The sequence below is a fragment of the Megalops cyprinoides genome, chromosome 23, assembly GCF_013368585.1.
Source record: "Megalops cyprinoides isolate fMegCyp1 chromosome 23, fMegCyp1.pri, whole genome shotgun sequence".
NCBI classification, from domain to species: Eukaryota; Metazoa; Chordata; class Actinopteri; order Elopiformes; family Megalopidae; genus Megalops; species Megalops cyprinoides.
This window is the reverse complement of record NC_050605.1, coordinates 4,986,391-5,005,475: the sequence shown is the minus strand read 5'-3', so window position 1 is coordinate 5,005,475 and position 19,085 is coordinate 4,986,391. Positions and strand designations below refer to the sequence as shown.

The 19,085-nt window shown below is 48.8% G+C and overlaps 1 protein-coding gene across 1 annotated transcript in view; it reads left to right on the top strand.

The window, feature by feature from the left end:
- Nucleotides 1–3,475: 3,475 nt before the first annotated feature.
- chchd3a (coiled-coil-helix-coiled-coil-helix domain containing 3a) overlaps nt 3,476–19,085 on the top strand; it is a 71,887-nt gene continuing 56,277 nt past the window's right edge. Inside the window, exons 1-2 of the mRNA XM_036518012.1 lie at nt 3,476–3,722; nt 5,166–5,417. Of these exons, the coding sequence (XP_036373905.1) occupies nt 3,642–3,722; nt 5,166–5,417 (333 nt within the window). The 5' untranslated portion in view covers nt 3,476–3,641. The remainder of the gene's footprint in view (nt 3,723–5,165; nt 5,418–19,085) is intronic.

Here is a 19,085-nt window from a genome sequence, read left to right as displayed (position 1 = left end):
CCCACTCCCCCACCCCACTGCGATCTTCCCATCTCTCCAGCTAATCTTCCATCTTTTCCCAATGACAGAAAACAAAGGTCATATTTCAGACGGCCAGAGACACACTTGCCTGTGCGGAAAATGTGAACTAAATGACTTCAAATATTTATTCAATATGAGTAATTATTGGCCTCGAGGATCCATCAGGATGGATGGAAGTATCTATGGGGAGGGTACTTTGGCCTCTGGTGCGGCGGTTTGTAAAATGTAGTTGGCCGCATTGCTAGTTCACATATTTAAATTGGGAGGAAGACAGTCAGAACTCATTAATTTCTGCTTTTTGTTCTTGTGCATTCCACACGGATGTCTCAGCCTTTGGGGTGACACTGATGAAGGTTAATGCACCACAGAGTTGAGGCATCAAACCAGGGTTTATTGCACGGGGGTTTCCAGCTACATTGCTCAAATACTGAAGATTAATATCTGTCACATAATTCACTGGAGTCCCATCACACGCAATATTGTCACCATCAGATTCTGTATCCTCTATAGTATCGTGCCTCCAAAATTTCTTGCAAAGAAATGCATTTCGCTGATACAGAGCTTATGTGTACTTTCACTGAATGTAAAGAAATAAAATCCACAAAGAACATTTCACATTACTCGTCAGGAACTGAAGTGTAGGGCCATTCAGCCTGTCCATCCATTGTGAGATTTTATGAACTGTACAGTGTCACATTACATTATGTTCCATTACATTTGGTTATGTTACCCCACTTTATTACATTACATTACATTTTTTCTTAATGCTAATGAGAAGGACATCACATACTCATTCAGTTCATTCCCTGCTGATCTGATTTAATGACACTAATGTTTCAGCATAAATCTTGCCTTCATCAAGGTGTGAAACCTGCAGAAACACTCGACAATTCATCAGATAGAGACCATTTGTCATTTGGTTCCAATGTTCCCGGAACAGATGCGAGAGTGATGTGCTCATTAAATGACATCATACACCATGCTTAAAAATAGTAAAAGTATAATTGGTATAGGATCCTGGTTTATATTCTTGCTTGAGTCCAACTTTTCCTAAAGAGATGCACATGTGAGTATATAAGTACCATCCGTGTTGTTGTAGAATCACAGCATTCACATATTTCTTTGAATTTGATCAAAGTTTCATATTTTGTTCCTGGCCACTTGACTGACTGACTGAATGAATGAATGAATGGATGAAGGAAGGGAGGAACAAGTGAATGAATGAACTAATGAATGAATGAATAAATGGTTTATTAACAAGCTTTGAGCATATAATGCCCAGCCTATAAGGGCTTGCAAGACACCCTTACAGTAAGTGAATATAATCTGGGCAGCACTTTCATATGGACAAAAAAAGTGCACAGTAACCAACAGAATGTGTAAGATTGTTGCATATTGCTGCTCATCACACCCACTCAGTGTACAGTCATACAAGCGAAACAGATCTCAGCCCATTCACTGGGAGAATGGCCACCTCACGCTGCCGTGGACTCTTCCCTCGTGTTTCAGAAATGAAGTTGCAGCTAGCTTCCCCCCGTCATTTCGAAAGCCACTTAACTGTCCCCTGTCAGCGGATGTGGGCAAAAAGACACTTGGCTTTGCGCGAGTGCATTACGGAGGTTTAGCTGGCCTGAGTAAATGGCGACGATGTAATCTCTCCTCCTACATCCGGCAGGTCTGGAGGTAAGTGATTCCACAGGCTCCTTGTGTCACAAGCACAAGTGCATTGTGCACGTTTGAAATCCCATTACCCAGAGAAATAGGAAAAGGCAAGTATGTTTTGTGTTCCTGCAGAATGTGTGTGTCTGAGACAGGCGCTGCTGTGTGTGTGTGTGTGTCCGTGCGCGTGCGGTGTGCTTGTCTGTGTGTTATTTATTTATTTACTTATTTTCCCATCACCACCTGAGAATCCCTTTCTGCAGATTCCAGTTATCTTGCTGTGCACAGGACAAAAGAGACACACAGAGTCAAGACTTATTACTTTTAAACAGCCTGTCTCATGTAATACGCTTTCCTGAAGAGGTTTTATGAAGGCTTAGACCTCTATCGTTCCTCTTGAATGCATATTCGTACCCAGGTGCTATTATTTTTGAAAAAAAACATGATTTGGTATTTACCATTATGTCATTGTTAAGTCAACTTCAGAATTGCACAACATCTTCATGCTTATTACCTACTGTACAAAGCCCTCAAAAGGACCAACAACCATCTCCACTTCTGTATTGAACACTTGTACTGAACACCGCATGCACATACAGTAGGCCAGACACCTAAGTTGCATCTGTTGAAAAAGGTAATGTTTGTCATTGAAACTGAGAGCATTATGCAGCCCATGGGTTATTGTTGCAGTATTGGCAAGCAACTAGTCCTTGGGTGAGGAGGAGGTAATTCTTCTGCTACACTTCAAACCTCAGTCCTCCAAGTCGTTTTTTCTTGAGTGAAATGGTGGACATAATCATCAAAATCCACTGCCACTTTATTGTTTGTCCAGATTTAGCCCTTTCAGAGCATTCTTTGTCTATAAAAAAACTTTTAGACTGCATCATTACTGGTTGATATCACATTCACTGAAAATCCAACCCCTCTGAGCAAAACAGAAGAAAATGTTACTTTTCGAATGTGTTCCCAAGTTCATTTGCTTTTTGTCCTGTAAAAAAACTGCATAGTTAAAAATTTACAATTTATACTACATGTAATTTAATTAAGGTCATTTATTTGACGTTTAAAAATGTCGTTTGAAGCTGTCTAAAAGAACGTTGGTTATTCTTTTCATACAAAAATGTACAAAATTCCAAGAAATGTATTTATAACCCACATAAACCTAATGCCCTTTAGACACTTGAACTTTAGAGACAGGTGCACAGCTTGTACTTGGGGTAGGTCAGTTTCAAGATAATGGTAATTTTACACACACATATATACGTATATATACAAACATACATACATACACATATATAAATAAGGGGTGACCGCTGTAACGCCGCAGTTGAACGTCTTTAGTTCAGCCTGACATTTCTGGCTACACATTATGCTGGTGTTAAATTTGTTTAGCTGACAAATGTTTATACACCAGTGGAGGTAGCGGTTTGCAATGCACACCCACCCAGCAATGTTGATACACACAATACATTGAGGTAGAATGCACAACACCGTCATTTCATTTATTCTGTATTACATTGTAGGTGTCCTTTAAAATTATGAAATACAGAGAAAAGCAAACAAACTCGTTTCACATAGCGCACACGACAATGTGCTGCTTGCGCATTCGTACTACCAAAGCACTCCATGCGATTCACAATTGAACGTACTAGCAGAACACACTGTACTTTAATTCATTTCGTATCACTGCTTCCGTAACCCCTGACGGCTAGCCAATAGAGTGCGATTTTGCTCAGGAAGTCTATCCCGCTCCTCCAATGGGAGCAGCGATTGTATTAGCCTTCACAGTAGTAAGGGCAAGGGCCGGTTGTACGCTTGTGCTGTGTCTGCCAAGGCGCAAGGCCTTGGTGATCTGGCGGAGGCGTGAGAGATTTCTCCCCCAAAATTAAGTGTGCATCGATAACATTCATTTTGTTTAACGCATCGCTATCTAGAAATCCCAGTTGCGTATTGCTGCAGACATGGGAGGCAACAACAGCACGCGCCGCGTCTCCTTTGAATCGGACGAGAATGACAACATTACGATTGTGAAGGGCATTAGGGTGAGTGAGCAGACGAGAAAGAACAAAGTTTGTTTATTGTGACTAGCTTACCTACAACCATTACCCTTCTGGAGTGTAAACTACGCAATCAGTGAATTTCACGTGTTGTTCCTAACTAGCTTGCAAGCTACTGGTATGATTAACCACCCTCGTAACAATTAGCTCGCTACTTAGCTTGCTATACCGACTGACAGATGTCTAGCTCGCTTGCTAGCTCTAGCGTCACCGCCCATGTTGTCTCACCCAGTTAGCTAATTGTTGGAAAACGTGCAAAATGTATAATATCTGAATGAAAAACTCTACATAGCTAACGAGCTTGCAACGCCAGGCTTACAATTTGTTGCCCTTCTAGCTAGCTAGGCTTCTATCTAGTAAGTTGTACAAGAAATCGCAACAACTACATGGGGTTGCGCTGCTTGGTCAACAGAAAAATTATGGCGATCTTTCATGCATATTTCTTTGTTTACCCCTTTTGCTGTTTCTCGCAATACTCTTGAGCAATGCGCGTTTGCTAACTGGCTAAATATAGCTTCAGTTTAGCAACATGAAGCATGTCGGATAAGACGTTGGCAGTATTAGGTTCGCCAGTGGGAGGATGCATTCTGGGAACAGAAGCGCACCGCTGTCCCCTTCTCCCCCCCCAAAGGTGTTAAAGCGGTGTTAGTTTGTATGCCACCTACATTACATTCCTTACCCTGATCTGTTTCACAAAAACGACACTCTGCGCGACTGTGACGTCCTTACGCAGGTGGTGCGCCCGGTTCTTCCAAAGCTGGCAAACATCACCACGTCCACCTCCGGCGATTTCAAGGTGTGCTTGGGAAAATTGATCTGTCAGAGACGGTACCTGTACCCTCGTTTGTTGTGGCTGTATTCGCTCCTCCGCAACACGCAGACCTAGTTTTAGTTTGGCGAGCCAGTGCATGGGAGCAGGTGTGTGTCTTGCCCGTGGTTCTGAGTGCTGTGATGCCAACATGAAGTAGCATTAAAAGGTCAAGGTCTCAGTAACGTAGATGGTTGAAATAAAAAGGTGAGCTTTACCTTGAACTCTGTCCTTTCCCACCCCTGACTCATGACCTTGAGGTTTTGAAAAAAATTAAGAGAAAAAGAATCTTGCTGGTTATCAAATGGGACAGCCTACTTTATTTAATACCAACAGCTCAACCTTTCAATCTTCAGAACATTGGGTGGTTTTTCTGATTACGTACCCAGCTTTATTTGTGTCGTCCGGATAAATAAGGATGTTTTTTACTTTGAAAGTCTGAAAAAAAGACAACTTCTGTCAAAGGGAAGTTGTCTGCAAGATTGGCAGTTTGAGAATGATGAAGTATGTTGTTGGTTTCACTTGTAAATTTGCATTAGGCTTGCATTAGTCTTGTCTGCATTTCTTTGGTGAACCGGGCTTTGATTACCTGCTGACGTCCGTCTCTCTTCGTTTGACAGCTGTCGGAGAACGTCATCAACCGCATGAGGGAGACGTCCCCGCCCCCGGTGTGCCCGCGGTCACCGCCACGGGTCCCGATGCCTTCGCTCCCTGTCGAACCTGTGCCCCCTCTGTTGCCGCCACCTCCCCCCTTTGAACCCGTGACCCCCGTGTTGCCACCTCCCCCTGTCGAAGCTGTGACCCCCCCTCCCCCACCCCCTCCTGTTGTTGAGACTGTAGCGCCCCTTCCCACGCCTCCCCTTGTTGAGATTGTTGCCCCGCCCCCTCCCCCTGTAGAGCCTGTAGCCCCGCCTCCTCCCACTCCCATTGTGGAACTTGTGGCTCCTCCTCCTCCAGCCCCCGTTATTGAGATTGTGGCCCCCCCTCCACCACCCCCTCCCGTAGTTGAACCTGTAGCCCCCCTTCTCACCCCTCCCCCCATTGAACCAGTTGCCCCTCCTCCCGCTCCCCTTATTGAACCTGTTGCCCCTCCACCTGCACCCATTGTGGAACCCATGGCCCCGTCTCCTGTGGTTACCCTTGTTGACATTATGACCCCACCTCCACCACCCCCTCCTGCAGTGGAACCTCTAGCCCCGCTTCCCACGCCTCCCCCTGTTGAACCTGTTACCTTGCCTCCACCCCCACCTGTGGAAGCTATTGCTCCTCCTCCCCCACCTCCCCCTGTTGAAATCATCACTCCCCCACCTCCTCCTGTTGAAATCATCGCTCCCCCACCTCCTCCTGTTGAAATCATCGTTCCCCCACCTCCCCCTGTTGAAATCATGGCTCCCCCACCTCCTTCTGTCGAAATCATCGCTCCCCCACCTCCTCCTGTCGAAATCATCGCTCCCCCACCTCCTCCTGTTGAAATCATCGCTCCCCCACCTCCTCCTGTTGAAGCTGTTGCCCCCCCACCTCCTCTTGTTGAAGCTGTAGCCCCTCCACCTCTCCCTGTTGAGGCTGTGACCCCTCCTCCACCCCCTGTTGAAGCTGCGGCCCCTCCTCCACCTCCTGTTGAAGCTGAGGTCCCCCCACCTGCTGTTGAAATCATTATGCCTTCACCACCTCCTGCTTTAGAAGCTGTTGCCCCAGCGCTGCTACCACCTGGTGAGTCAGTACGACCTTTATATTTATATATTAACTCGCTAACTCTCGCACACATACTTTCTCTCTCACTTTGTCCCTCACACACTCACTGTCGCAGTCCTGTGCTCTCACTCACTCACTCACTCACTCGCTCGCTCATTCACAAACTCTCACACACACTCTCATTCTCTCTGAGCTGCCCTCCCATCTTGAACAAAATGTACACCGACAAGTCGGGTGGTACTTCTCCAGCTTTTCGGAGCCTTCCCCACCACTTCAGAGGAGGTGTACTGTGTGATTTTGCACCATCAACACAGCAAGTGAATTCTCAGCGTTTGTACCACATGCGCACTGATGTGTAAAACCGTTTTCCATAAATACCAGAAGGCCTTGGCAGTTGCTACTAATTGGCTAACTTCCTTAGCTACCTTCCTCAGATACCTTCCTTAGCGTATCCTTAGTTACCAATAACTACCTTCCTTAGCTTATTTTTAGCTACTGATGTTTCCTGTGTGTGAGGTTAAATACACCCTTGGCAATCACAGCACAGATATTCTACTTAGCTGCTGCTTAATGCTGTGAATGGTGGCACTTGATATGAATGGGGTTACCTGCTCACTAATGCTCTTATTCATAAACTCTTCGTTTATCTCCTACTTTAGCATTCATTCACATACCCGATGACCTTCTTGTTCACATACTCTTAGAATTTCTCTCGGCTATATAATCTCTAACTTGCATTGATTCTTATATTCCGTTTGACTCAAGCACTGAACCAGAATCAGCTAATCAAAGCCTTATCCTCACCCAAACCATTTTGTCAAATGACCGAAGCCAAATAAGGATCAGTGTTTGGGCGATGCCATTTCTCTACATCTGATGCATGCTATGTTAGTATAGCATAACTTTAGGATGAGGCTCGGGATGTATGGCTTTCTCTGAATTAGGCATCTGGGAAAACACTCCAGACCCTCCCACAATAGATGTAGAGAGACACACACACACACACACACACACACACACGCACACTCGTACACACTGTACTGTTACCTTTACACAAGAATGTGACAGATCAAAAAACGAAGCTCGCCTCGTAAAAACAGAAGAATGAAACCCGACAGCCGAGAGGAACAAGCAAGCCAGAGATGGCCGTTCTAAATAAGCGGCGCACAGCCTACATTAATCAATTACAGAGGGTCAGCGCTCGTTTGTTCCGGCACCTGTTTTTAATTTGACTCTTTGGTTAGAGACATCCGCTAATTAATTCACAAAAAAAAAAAAAAAACATAACGATCACTTCTTGTCTACAGCCGCGTATGGCGTTTTTTGCGCTCTTGAACAATCAGTCCCCTGCCTATTGAAACTAAGTCGGGCATGAACGATGGAGACACGCGCATAGGATTTTGGACTCTGCATGCCCACGCATACACGCACACCTTATCAGCCACTACTGCTGTAGTTGAGCTCGCTTTGCCGCAGTGCTGAAGGGGACATTAACGGCCCCGAAAATTGATTCAGCTTGGCCCGTGCCTTGTGTTCTATTCACAAATGCCACGCTCCCGCTTTCCCCCCACCCCACCCCACCCAACCCCAACCTAACATAGCTCTCTGGGATGGTCACACCGATTGCTCTTCAAAGTGGTTGTGTTCTATCTAGTGGTACTTGTGGTTTGGAGCAGTTGTGGTCTGTTCTGGCTTGTCGGACTGTAATATGCTTTGGAGTGGTTTTATTTTACCTGGAGTTTTCTGGAAGTATTTGCGGTTCATTGCGGTTGTGTTCTATATGGTTCAGGTATAATTTGCTGTTGCGTTCTGAGTGGGGTGGTCAGGCAGTGGTTGCACTTCTGAGTTTACCGAGTGCCAGTGTTTGGAGAGAGGGGTTGGGTGGTTGCAGTTGAGTCCACTTGTTCTCTTTTGTTTGGAGCGATGTGGAGAATTGAGTCTCTGTACAGCTCGCTCTTTTATCATATGGCCTCACTCTGATGGAAGGGACAGACGCCCTTCGGACGGACATTTTAAGCCTCAGCCTGCTGTGTCACCATGCCAAGGGCCTTGTTAAAGAGAACATGTCAGACTTGCACATGACCTCACTTATCAACTGGGAGATAGTGTCGTCAAAAAGAAATGACTACCCCTTGCGCAAGGAGAATTTCACTGCTTAAAACCTGACGCAGATCAGCCAATTGAACCGCCATTCAGAGCAAAGCGTTTTTGTAAGGACTGTAGAGCTAGCGAGTGAGAGCGCCTCCCCCAATGGGATCGAGCAGCATTTGTCTCTATGTGCTGTGATTTGCGCAGTGACGTCAGAGAGGTAATGAGGTTTTGCTTCATCTTGGGCCAGCCTCTACTGTGAAGTCATACGGCAATATTATTGGTCCCTGCCTTTGATGGACACCCAGAGCCCCCCCCACCCCCGAGCCAGATGCCACAGCTTCTCAGAGCCTTGTGTCTGATTCATAATCTTAACAGGTGATGCACAAGTATTTTTTTAAACAAAGTTTCCAATTGCTTTCTGAGAATGCGTCCTGTTTGGCTCATGATGATTAATACGCCCAGCGTGTAATTGCAAAACCGGTAATGAAACAATTAATTTCTCCTCATAATAAGTAATAAAGTTCATGAATCAATGCGGTAATTAAGCAGTCCGTTCGGCCTGGGCTCTGACACTGTCGCACGCTGCCTTCTGAGAGGATTTATACCCTGTTAAAACCTGAGATTTAGGGCTGTTCGTCTCATGCATATTTTACACTTGCCGCTGTGCTTTCGATTCATATTTTTTTTCCCCTTTCATTGGTGAATAGGATGGTGACACAAGCGTGTGGTGAAACTGGCCATGTATGAGGTGGGGTGAAGGCCGGGTCCCTTCCCTTCAACATTGTCAATGCCACTGCTTCTTGCTCTGTTCACACACCTTTGTGTCGCCAAGATGGTTGTACGCCTTCCGGAATGTTCAGCTGGTCTCGGATTACATTTACATTTGACATTCACAATTTGGTCGTTTAGCAGGCACTCTTATCCAGAGTGACTTACAGAGTGGGAGTGCAAACTACATCTTAGGATTGGAGGAAACATTGTTGCCATTTTGGGGTCTGTGTCCTTGTTTTAATTGGCATTCTGACGGTTACTGGGTTCGCGGTTAGCTGTAGTTTAAAGAAACAGAATTGGTGGAGTTTGCAGATTACCTTTTAGGTAGGCATTTAATGTGTGGTTAAATGAATGGCTGGAGTTGGTCAGCATGTCTCAGTGAATGACCGTCTCTTAGATCCTCTGGTCTCCACAGCCACAGAGCAAGTGTCCCGGCCAATATCCCATTCAGAAGCTTTCAATCTGGCCATCTAATCACCCCCGGGGTAATTGGCTAAAATAAATCACCCCCCCTTCATCTATCAGCAGATGTGTTGTTAATGCAGAACGGCTGCCGTGCCTCAGTCAGGCAGGTGCCACACATCGGTGGATTGGTTGGCCGAAATCTGTATCTTAGAAGGGCACTGCAGAAACGCAGACGGTTGTTTTTGTTTTTAACTTTGATTGTTGTTGAAGTCCGCCGTTTGAAGGTGTATCGTATTAGTTGCCCTATAGGCTGTAATTGTACAAATCTAATAGTACTGTGTCCTCAAACAGACCTTGCTCTCAGCTGAGAACTGTCTCATTGTGGAACTGTACACATCCTGTCCCCGTACTGTCGCTATACTTGCTGTATGCACTTTTGTAAGTCGCTTTGGATAAAAGCGTCTGCTAAATAAATAAATGTAAATGTAAATTGTTTTATTCTGCATTTTATTTCATGAAGGTTTCAGACATTTATCATTCCCCTTGAGTTGTTTTTTTTTCTTTGTAAATGTTGCAGCCGGACAGGCTCTGTGGCTGGACATAGGCAGCTTCATTGGCCCTCGTGAAATGGGGGAGAGCGCCTCCCACGGCCGACACCGATCAGACACACTGATCACTGACCAGCAGTACGGCACATCATATCACACTGCCGAGCAGTGTGTAGCAGGCGCTCGCGGCCAGTGCGGAGGGGGAAGGTCGTGAAAGGGCGAGCTGGCGTCCCATCACCGCGGTGACAAACGGAGGTCACGGGCATGGGGGAGTGGGTGGCAAGCGGGAGGTTCTCTCTCCGATCTGATGCGGCCCTATCCAAGGAGCAGTGCAATTAAGCACGCAATTAGCAACGGCCGATTAGTAGCGGCAATCGAATCCGTGGTGCATGGACTCATGATTAAAAAAAACCTACGCCCCCGCGTTTTCACGGGATGAACGGGTGCATCATCGCTTGTGTGACCTCTGAAGAGGAAACTGCTTCCACAAAACTGTCTTGCACCACCGTGTCGAGGGTCACCCCTGTACCTGACAATAACACTCTTTGACAGAGCGTCCATATTGCCCAAAGGCATTGAGGACATGTAACACAGCTCAGAGCCACGGCGCAGCAATTCAGTTTAATGAAACGTTTCTCCAGAGCTAGCGTCATCCGTTTCTGTGAGGTGCAAAATTATGAATGGGGATTTTAGAGGCCTCCTAGGAGCGGGAAAATCAAGAAATCAAGGATCGGGGATCGTATCGGTGTGCGGCGTACGGGCTGGAAAAAGGCTAATCCCTGACATTTGAAATGAGGAATTAATACGGTGTGTCGCCGAGTCTGGGTTGTCCTTCATTTGCATCAGAAAAGGTTCATCTTGAGGAGCAGAGAGCCTCAAATCGGCGGGATCTTTTTTTGTCGCCTTGCTCCTGGGTTAATTTCCCTGGCGTTCTCTCTGGCTCTCTCCTGTCGAACGAAAGCGAGAGGGCCGAGGCAGTCTTCCGGAACGCGGGCCGATGAGGACGCGGCATGGCGGCGGACCCGGTCGCCTGCCTCGTGGCAGCGCGTCCTCTCCTCTCCTCCGAGGACGCCGGCCCACAGGACCTGCCGTTTGAAAGCCGTCGCCCCATGTCTTCTCGCTCTTCCCTTCCCTATCGCAGGTCAAGCTTACCCTCTCTCCTTCCCTCTCCATTCCCTCTCTTACCATCTCTCTCCTTCCCTCGCTCACTCACTCCTGCTCCCTTTCTTTTTCTCCAGACCGTCTGTTTCCTCTCTGTCTTTTTCCCCCCTGAAAAGAGCGGCCCTCCCTTATGGATATGAAGAGGTGACCTTGTTCCTGAAGGGCATTCCTCTGTAGAAGAATGACACGGCTCTGGCTTCCATTGCACTCCACCGTGAAGCAGATATGGATGAGGTTTGCACAGCAGCGGTTTGGAGGGGGCTGGGGGTCCTCTGCAGTGGGCGGGTGAAACCTCTTAATCTTTTGGTGGGTCATTTTTTTTCCCCCATGTAAGGTTTAGCAAGGCGGACCTACCATTTGTTTTGTCAGCGCGGCATGCAACTGGCACAATCTCTTGCCTGCAGACGCCATGCTCTTAAAAGAGTTTAACCCCCTCCTGTTCTCTCTCACCTTTCCCTACGGACGCCATGGGCGTGGCCCCCTCGCCACGGCGACAAAGCCTCTCCAATCACAGGGAGGAGGTGTGGCTCAGGAGAGAGGAAAGCTGAGTAGGAAATCACACTGTGTTTGCAGCTTTAAGTTAGCTGGTGAGTAAGGTGGAGCGAGTTATCATCCAATGTACAGCCAGGCAAATTGGTACATTTTTGAAACGCACCCCTTTTCACATTGCTACACCTAATCATGTGGTTCAAATTTTGTTGTAAGTGGTTTTGTTTCGGGTTAAAAGGTTTTTGTTATCAATTTCTAATCTCGAGGTGGACAGCCTCTGTGTGAAATGTGAATATTTAAAGCCTTCTTTCTGAATATTCAACAATGGTGTTACGGACAGGAGTATTTTCAATAGGCCGCTGTACAAGTGGTAATGCCTGGCAACATCATTGGAAAAAACAGACTTAAGTCTGCCTATGACAGACTTTTTTTTTTTTTTTTTTAAAGTTTGATGGTTACAAATCTCATTAAGAGCTGCACGGGGTCACCTCAATATCCGCGGGGGTCGGGACCTTAATGCGGTGATTGATTATGTGCGCCCACGGGTCCGGGGTGCAGAGCTGGACTCTGGTCTGTAAATCAGGCCGGAGTCACGTGCGCGCTGATTGCTCTCTGGTCAGGGCTGAGCCTCCCACGCCAGCATCCGCGGGCATGAATATTCATACGCAGGACTCCTGCTCTGACAGAGAGGTGCACCCCCCCCCCCCCCCCCCCCCCCCCCACACACACACACACACACACACACACACACACACACACACACACACACACACACACACACACACACACACACACACACACACACACACAAACACCCCCACCCCAAGCCCACCATCACCTGCCAGCCCACTTTGAGATTGCTGCAAAGTTCAGAGGAGGGGGGGAGAGGAGGGAGAGATAAACAGCCCCTCCTTCTCTCTCCCCCCCGCCCTCAGTCACATGGAGGTCTGACAGAGCGGTCCGCTCAGGATTCCGTTCCAGTCTGTGACAAAGGAAGATGGCCAGTTTGGCCCCTTTGTTACCGTGTAGAGAGGCGAGAAGGTTCCAGCACCCTCAGAGGAGGGAACGTGAGAGACAGGTAGTGACGGCAGGTATTAGGCCTCCCCCCATGTCCCTCCGTATTGGGTTAATGGCGGCCCACATCTCGTGCGTTATCTCCCCAGTGCCTTCCTCCGGGTCACCGCGGGGAAAGTGAAACCGGAGAGAGGCGGCGATCGCAATCAGTCGACATTTACGCCCCTCCGCGCGGGAATGCCACCCTCCCCGCCGCGAATGCCACCCGCCCGGCATCGGGTGACCCGCGGACCCGCCGGGCCACCCCGGGCGACGTCCCCTGCGGGAAGGGAGCTCGTATGACCCCGTCACCCACACCCCCCCCCCCCCCCCCCCCCCGATGAGGAATCGGGAAGCGTGCGGAATGTGGAATGTGGAACGCGGGGTGTTGACATGCTGGGAGATGAACGGCCGTTGGACGGCGGGCGATCTTGTCCGGAGGGGTACTTTCAGCTCTCCCAGTAAAGCTCCCTCGTGGTGGAGCTCACTGTGGTCTCACAAAGCTGGATTTTAGCCCAATGCTCCTTGCCAAAGGGTATAACATCCCTTGACCCGTTTGGGATTTGAACCGATAGCCCTCTGGAGCGCTGTGGGCCGGTGCCGCTTTTTAGCTCTTGATTAATTGACTTCCTACTCTGTTTATTGTTGGATCGTTTTTATACAGGGTTTTATAGGGTAGCATGTTCCTGCAGGGACGCTGGTTTTAACAATCTCCATGAATCTTTAAGGAAACACATTTAATGTATCTAGGAGAACAGGAAAGTAGGCTGGTTTCCATAGTTTCCATACTTCAGTAGTTTGTAATACCTGTGTTGTCACATATCATAGACAACAATACAGCAGTCATTTAGTGTGGTGGTGTTATGCAGTTGTCTGGGTTGTATATATGGATGTTTTTTGATTCATAGTTGTCTGGGTTATATATATATGGAGGTTTTTAGATACATAGTTGTCTGGGTTGTATATGTGGATGTTTTTTGATACATAGTTGTCTTTGTTTGCAGCTATCTTTTTGAGTCATATTCTCACTGCAATCTGAGATATTGAAAAATGGGACCCTAGCATATATCCTGCGTATCGGCGAATGCATCAACGTAAAAAGCTCTCTGTCTCTCTGTTTCTCTCTGTGGCTGTCCTGGTCTATTTCCTTCCTCTCTTGCTCCCTCTATTTTCTGTCCCTCTTCCTCCTTCCCTCCCTCCTTCTCTGTTCCCTTTCTTTTGTCTCTCTCTCTTTCCCTCACTCACTCCTCCTCCCTTTCTTTTTCTCCCTCTTCCTCCCTCCATCGCCTGTCTTTCCTCTCTATTCCTCTTCCTCCCTCTCTCCTTCCTCTTTCATTCCCCCCTCTCTCATTCCTCTCTCTTTCCCTCCCTCTCTCCTTCCCTCCAGCCCTTCTGTCCTCTCTTTCCTTTCCTCTCTCTCTTTCCTTCCCTCTCTCTCCTTCCATCAGCTTCTCTCCTTCCTCTCTCACTCCTCCTTCTCTCCCTTCCTCTCTTTCTTTTCCTCCCTCTTGCCTTTCCTCAACGCTTCTTCATCTCTCTTTGCCTCCCTCTCTTTCCTTCCCTCCAGGCCTTCTCTCTCTCTCTCTCTCCTTCCCTCAGCTTCTCTCCTTCCTCTCTCTCTCTCCTTCCCTCAGCTTCTCTCCTTCCTCTCTCTCCTTCCCCCAGCTTCTCTCCTTCCTCTCTCTCTCCTTCCCTCAGCTCCTCTCATTTCTCTCTCTCTCCTTCCCTCAGCTCCTCTCCTTCCTCTCTCTCTCTTTCCCTCAGCTTCTCTCCTTCCTCTCTCTCTCCTTCCCTCAGCTCCTCTCCTTCCTCTCTCTCTCTCCTTCCCTCAGCTCCTCTCCTTCCTCTCTCTCTCTCTCCTTCCCTCAGCTTCTCTCCTTCCTCTCTCTCTCTCTCCTTCCCTCAGCTTCTCTCCTTCCTCTCTCTCTCTCCTTCCCTCAGCTTCTCTCCTTCCTCTCTCTCTCCTTCCCTCAGCTTCTCTCATTTCTCTCTCTCTCCTTCCCTCAGCTCCTCTCCTTCCTCTCTCTCTCCTTCCCTCAGCTTCTCTCCTTCCTCTCTCTCTCCTTCCCTCAGCTCCTCTCCTTCCTCTCTCTCTCTCCTTCCCTCAGCTCCTCTCCTTCCTCTCTCTCTCCTTCCCTCAGCTTCTCTCCTTCCTCTCTCTCTCCTTCCCTCAGCTTCTCTCCTTCCTCTCTCTCTCCTTCCCTCAGCTTCTCTCCTTCCTCTCTCTCTCTCCTTCCCTCAGCTCCTCTCCTTCCTCTCTGTCCCTCCTTCTCCCTGCGTTGTGACTGTCACTGTGGAGTGAAGGATGTGGCAGTCTCCGTGGCAGAGCCGCAGAGACACAGCCGCTGTGTCTTTCTGTTGGGTTCTGGCGGGTAGAGGAATGCCGCTGACCTGCTTCACGGCCAGGAATCAAACACCCTCCCGTAGCGCTCGACTTGTTATCACGTGCTATCTTTAATTCCCTTTTTATCAAGCATCAACATCCCAGAGAAGACACATGGAGTCACGCGCCCCAGCATTCGCTACCCAGCATGCAGTGTGATTAATGCGACTCCGGCCCAGCAATGAAATATACTATCGGCCGGGGCATCGTCACGGTAACAAGCAGATACGGGCAGTGTGGAGGAGTGGCGGTGTTAATAAATGTCACCCTCGGCCCCCACGTGTTTATTTAAAGGGCTGTTTTTATACATGCAAGCTTGACCAGATATCGGCAAGCTGTGGCGTGTCAAGCAGAAGGTTGTGGATGGGCCGAACCTCTCGCACTGAGAGGTAATTAACAGTGTGGAGGACCGCTATTGCTCGACAACGGTTGACCCGTGGACCAACAATGGACCAGGAAGAGGAACCTTCACGTCATGCAGTTCGAGCGGATCTCACCAAAATGTGGGCGCCAGGAATTTGATTTCAACCTTTTTTTTTTTTTTTTTTGCATTTCTTTTTTTCATGTTAGTGTCAGTCTCCGTTGGGGTTGGGGGGTGTTGACGGTGGGAGGGGACATCATGTAGGCTTAGAAGTTCAGCCACAACAGGCTGCAGCCACGGAATCCGTCGCAGTGGTGTTGAAACCTGCACATCCCGCTCTTTAACACCTGATCACCGCGCGTTTTCTAGGGTGATAACCGAACACTGCTACCGCATGCTAATACGCTATCACACCCAGTACATGCCTCCCGCTTGACTCGAGCGGGGGGGGAGAAAGAGAATTGAGAAATGAAATGAATAATCGCCAGCTTTTTTGCGCGCTTGATATTCAGGAGAGGGGATTGTTCTAGAGGCTGTAAACATGCCAAGCGTGTGGAGCATGGAGTGCATGGAGTGGCAGAGGTTTATTTGCACACATTAATTAATGTGTCAAATGATAATTCCCCTTCTGAACCCCGAGTTAATGGACGTTCCGATTAGCGCTGCCCCCTCCCTTTCAGATCTGTTATACCTCTCTCTCACTCCCTCTCTCTCTCTCTCTTTCTATCCACCTCTGTTTCCCTCGCTGCTTCACTTTTCCTCCCCCTCCTTCTCTCGCTCCCTCTCTCCCTGTCTTTCCCGCTCTCCCTCCCCTTCCCTTTCTCGCTTGCCTTCTCTCCCCCTCTCTTTCACTCTCCTGCCCTCTCTTTCCCTTCATCTCTCTCTTTCTCTCTCCTGCTCTTTCCCTCTCTCCCGCTCTCTCTCCTCCACTCGATCCGTCCTGTAATCTCGAGAGCGAGGGCGCTCTGGCCGAGATGGGGGGGCTGACGAGGCCGAGGTTAATGCCGTTGACGGAGACCGTTCCCCTGCACGCGCCTCCAGAGAGTTATTTCAGCGGGGGGGGGGGGGGCGCTGACACATTACATCCGGCCGGAGTGCCAAGCGGTTTCAAGGTTCAGTGTAAGGTGCTGACCCCACATACCGAAACGCTTATCTTCAGCTGGGGCCGAGGGCGGCATTAATCAAAACGCTTTTCTCGTAGTTGAGCAACGCGCTCAAGGCGGTGTTGAATTTCATCCCAGCGGGGTTGGCGCTGTTTGAAATGCAGCCTTTGGGCAAGCTTTCCTTTGTCTCGTCCGTCATCTGTGATCGGCAACGTGAAGCTCGAGCTCAAAAAGAGTCACTGAAAGGTCTACTTCAGCCATTCCCTGCCATGTATTGTGTAACGGTAGGTCACCTTTGCAAAGCTAAACCCACGTGACACTCTAGCAGTCATCCAAATGCAAAAAGACGTCTCTGGTGTAAGATATCTCCTCGCACTCCCATAGCTACTGCGCCCCCTTCAGGCCAGTCCTGGAACTGTTGCACGAGAAGTGTGTTTTTCATCGCAGGGGTGCATCATTGTCGTGAAAGCGAATTTCGTCACCTCTTAGGTGGCTGGTTCCCAACATCTGGATATTTTCCGCCCAGTGACTGCTGTTAATTGGTTTTGTGCCGTTAATGGGAATGGTTGCATTTCCATACAGCTCGACATGCTAATGCCCATATGTTCTGTGACGATTGGACTGATATGGTTATGTGACTGTGATTCTGCCAAAGCCGGGGGGTTGACGACAGTATTACGTTCATTTGGGGGGGGGGGGGGGAGTATACTGAAAGAGGAAGAGGAGTACATCTCTCTTGCTAATGCCTAGAATCATGACAGCCTGTTGTATGGAAGCTTGTCTGATATCAGACATGTGTCTTACTGGAGACGCGCTCTGTATCTGGTATCTAACATGGCTTTCTTTCGGAAGCTGTCGTTCCTGTCTGATGTCAGACATCTCTTTTTCTTGAAGCTGGTCTCTTGATCTGATATCATACACATCCAGCTGTCTGATATCTGTCTGTGTGGAGCTGGGCTTTCTGATATCAGACATGTCTGTCTTTGTGGAGCTGCTCTTTCTGATATTGGACAGGTCTGTGGGGAACTGGTCTTTCTGATATCAGGTATGTCTGTCTGGGGACCTGGTCTTTCTGATATCAGACATGTCGGTCTATGGGGAGCTAGCCTTTCTGGTGTCAAACATGTCTTGTCTGGAGAACTGCTCTTTCTGATATCAGGCATGTGTGTCTGTGTGGAGCTGGTATTTCTGATATCAGGCACGCCTTCATGTGTGGAGCCAGTGCATCAGACAGGTGGGAAAGCCGCTGCAATCCTGGTTTCAGACTGAAATATGTGCCAGTATTTTTGCAGCCCCGGAGTTGCAGTTCCGTTGAAATTCACAGCCACGTTCAGCGGCGGTTGAGTTCATAGCGGCGTTTTGTGCTAATGCTGGTGTAAATGCGTTTGGGAATTATGTTTTCGCCCCTGCGGGGCAGGCGGTCTGGGGGAGCGGGACAGAGTTGTGACAGAGGAGGCGCTGGACTGCGGTGGCGGCGTGAACGTTTCTGTAAAGGGGGGGAGGGGAGGGGGGGCAGGGTGGGGCGGGCAGCCAGCCGCGCCAGGACGGCCCCGGGACCTGGATCTTTCAGTCTGCAGAGCCGGACTGTGCACTACCGAGCAGGCCTGAGAGGGTCCGTAGAGAGAAGGAGAGGGAGAGGGCGGGAGGGAATGAGAGAGAGCAGGGTAGAAAAGGAGAGGATGGGGAAGAGATGGAGACAGGGAAAAAGGAAGACAACACGAGAGAGAGAGAGCGAGAGAGAGGTAGGGAGGGAGGGAAAGAGACAGAGAGGCAGAGCGAAAAGGAGAAGGAGGGGGAGATGGTGGTAAAGAGGAAGAGGGAAACAGAGAGAGAAAAATGGAGAGAGGAGAGGAAAACAGAGGGAGTGGTAAGAACGGTGAGACAGAGACAGGGAGAGGCTTGCCTTTAAAACCTCCATTATTTAAAACAAACAGCCTCCCCCCGCCCATCTCTACCCCAATCTCTGCTGCTGTTAATGCACCTCTCTGGGGCAGCCAGCATGATTCGCGCAGGCTACTGTGCAGAGCTACCCCACCTAAATGAATCACTCTGGGAATTCACCCTTAAGCCGGCTACCGCGGCAAGCACTCCAGATGCCCACTTCCACTGCTGCTCGACTTTGGCAGGATTTGGATTCATAATGGACTCAGAGCTCATAAATGCTTCCACACCACCCCCCCCCACCACCTCCCTCCCCAGACAGAATATAACAGCAGGGTGCTCGACTGTGATTGGATCAAAAACCGGAGGCGGCAGTCGGTGTGACTTTTTCAATGGCGACGGCAGCTCCATTTTCCCCCAGAGAGGTCACACTCCTGCCTACTGGGGCGCGAACTGGAGTACTTCGCACACACCGCTTCTTGTTCACGTTCCATCAAACTGATTGCCAAGGCTGGTTACTCCCCCATAGCTGATAGTAGTGATGGGGATGAAGAAAAGATGAGGGCGTAATAGTAATATGATAATAATGATAATGACACTGA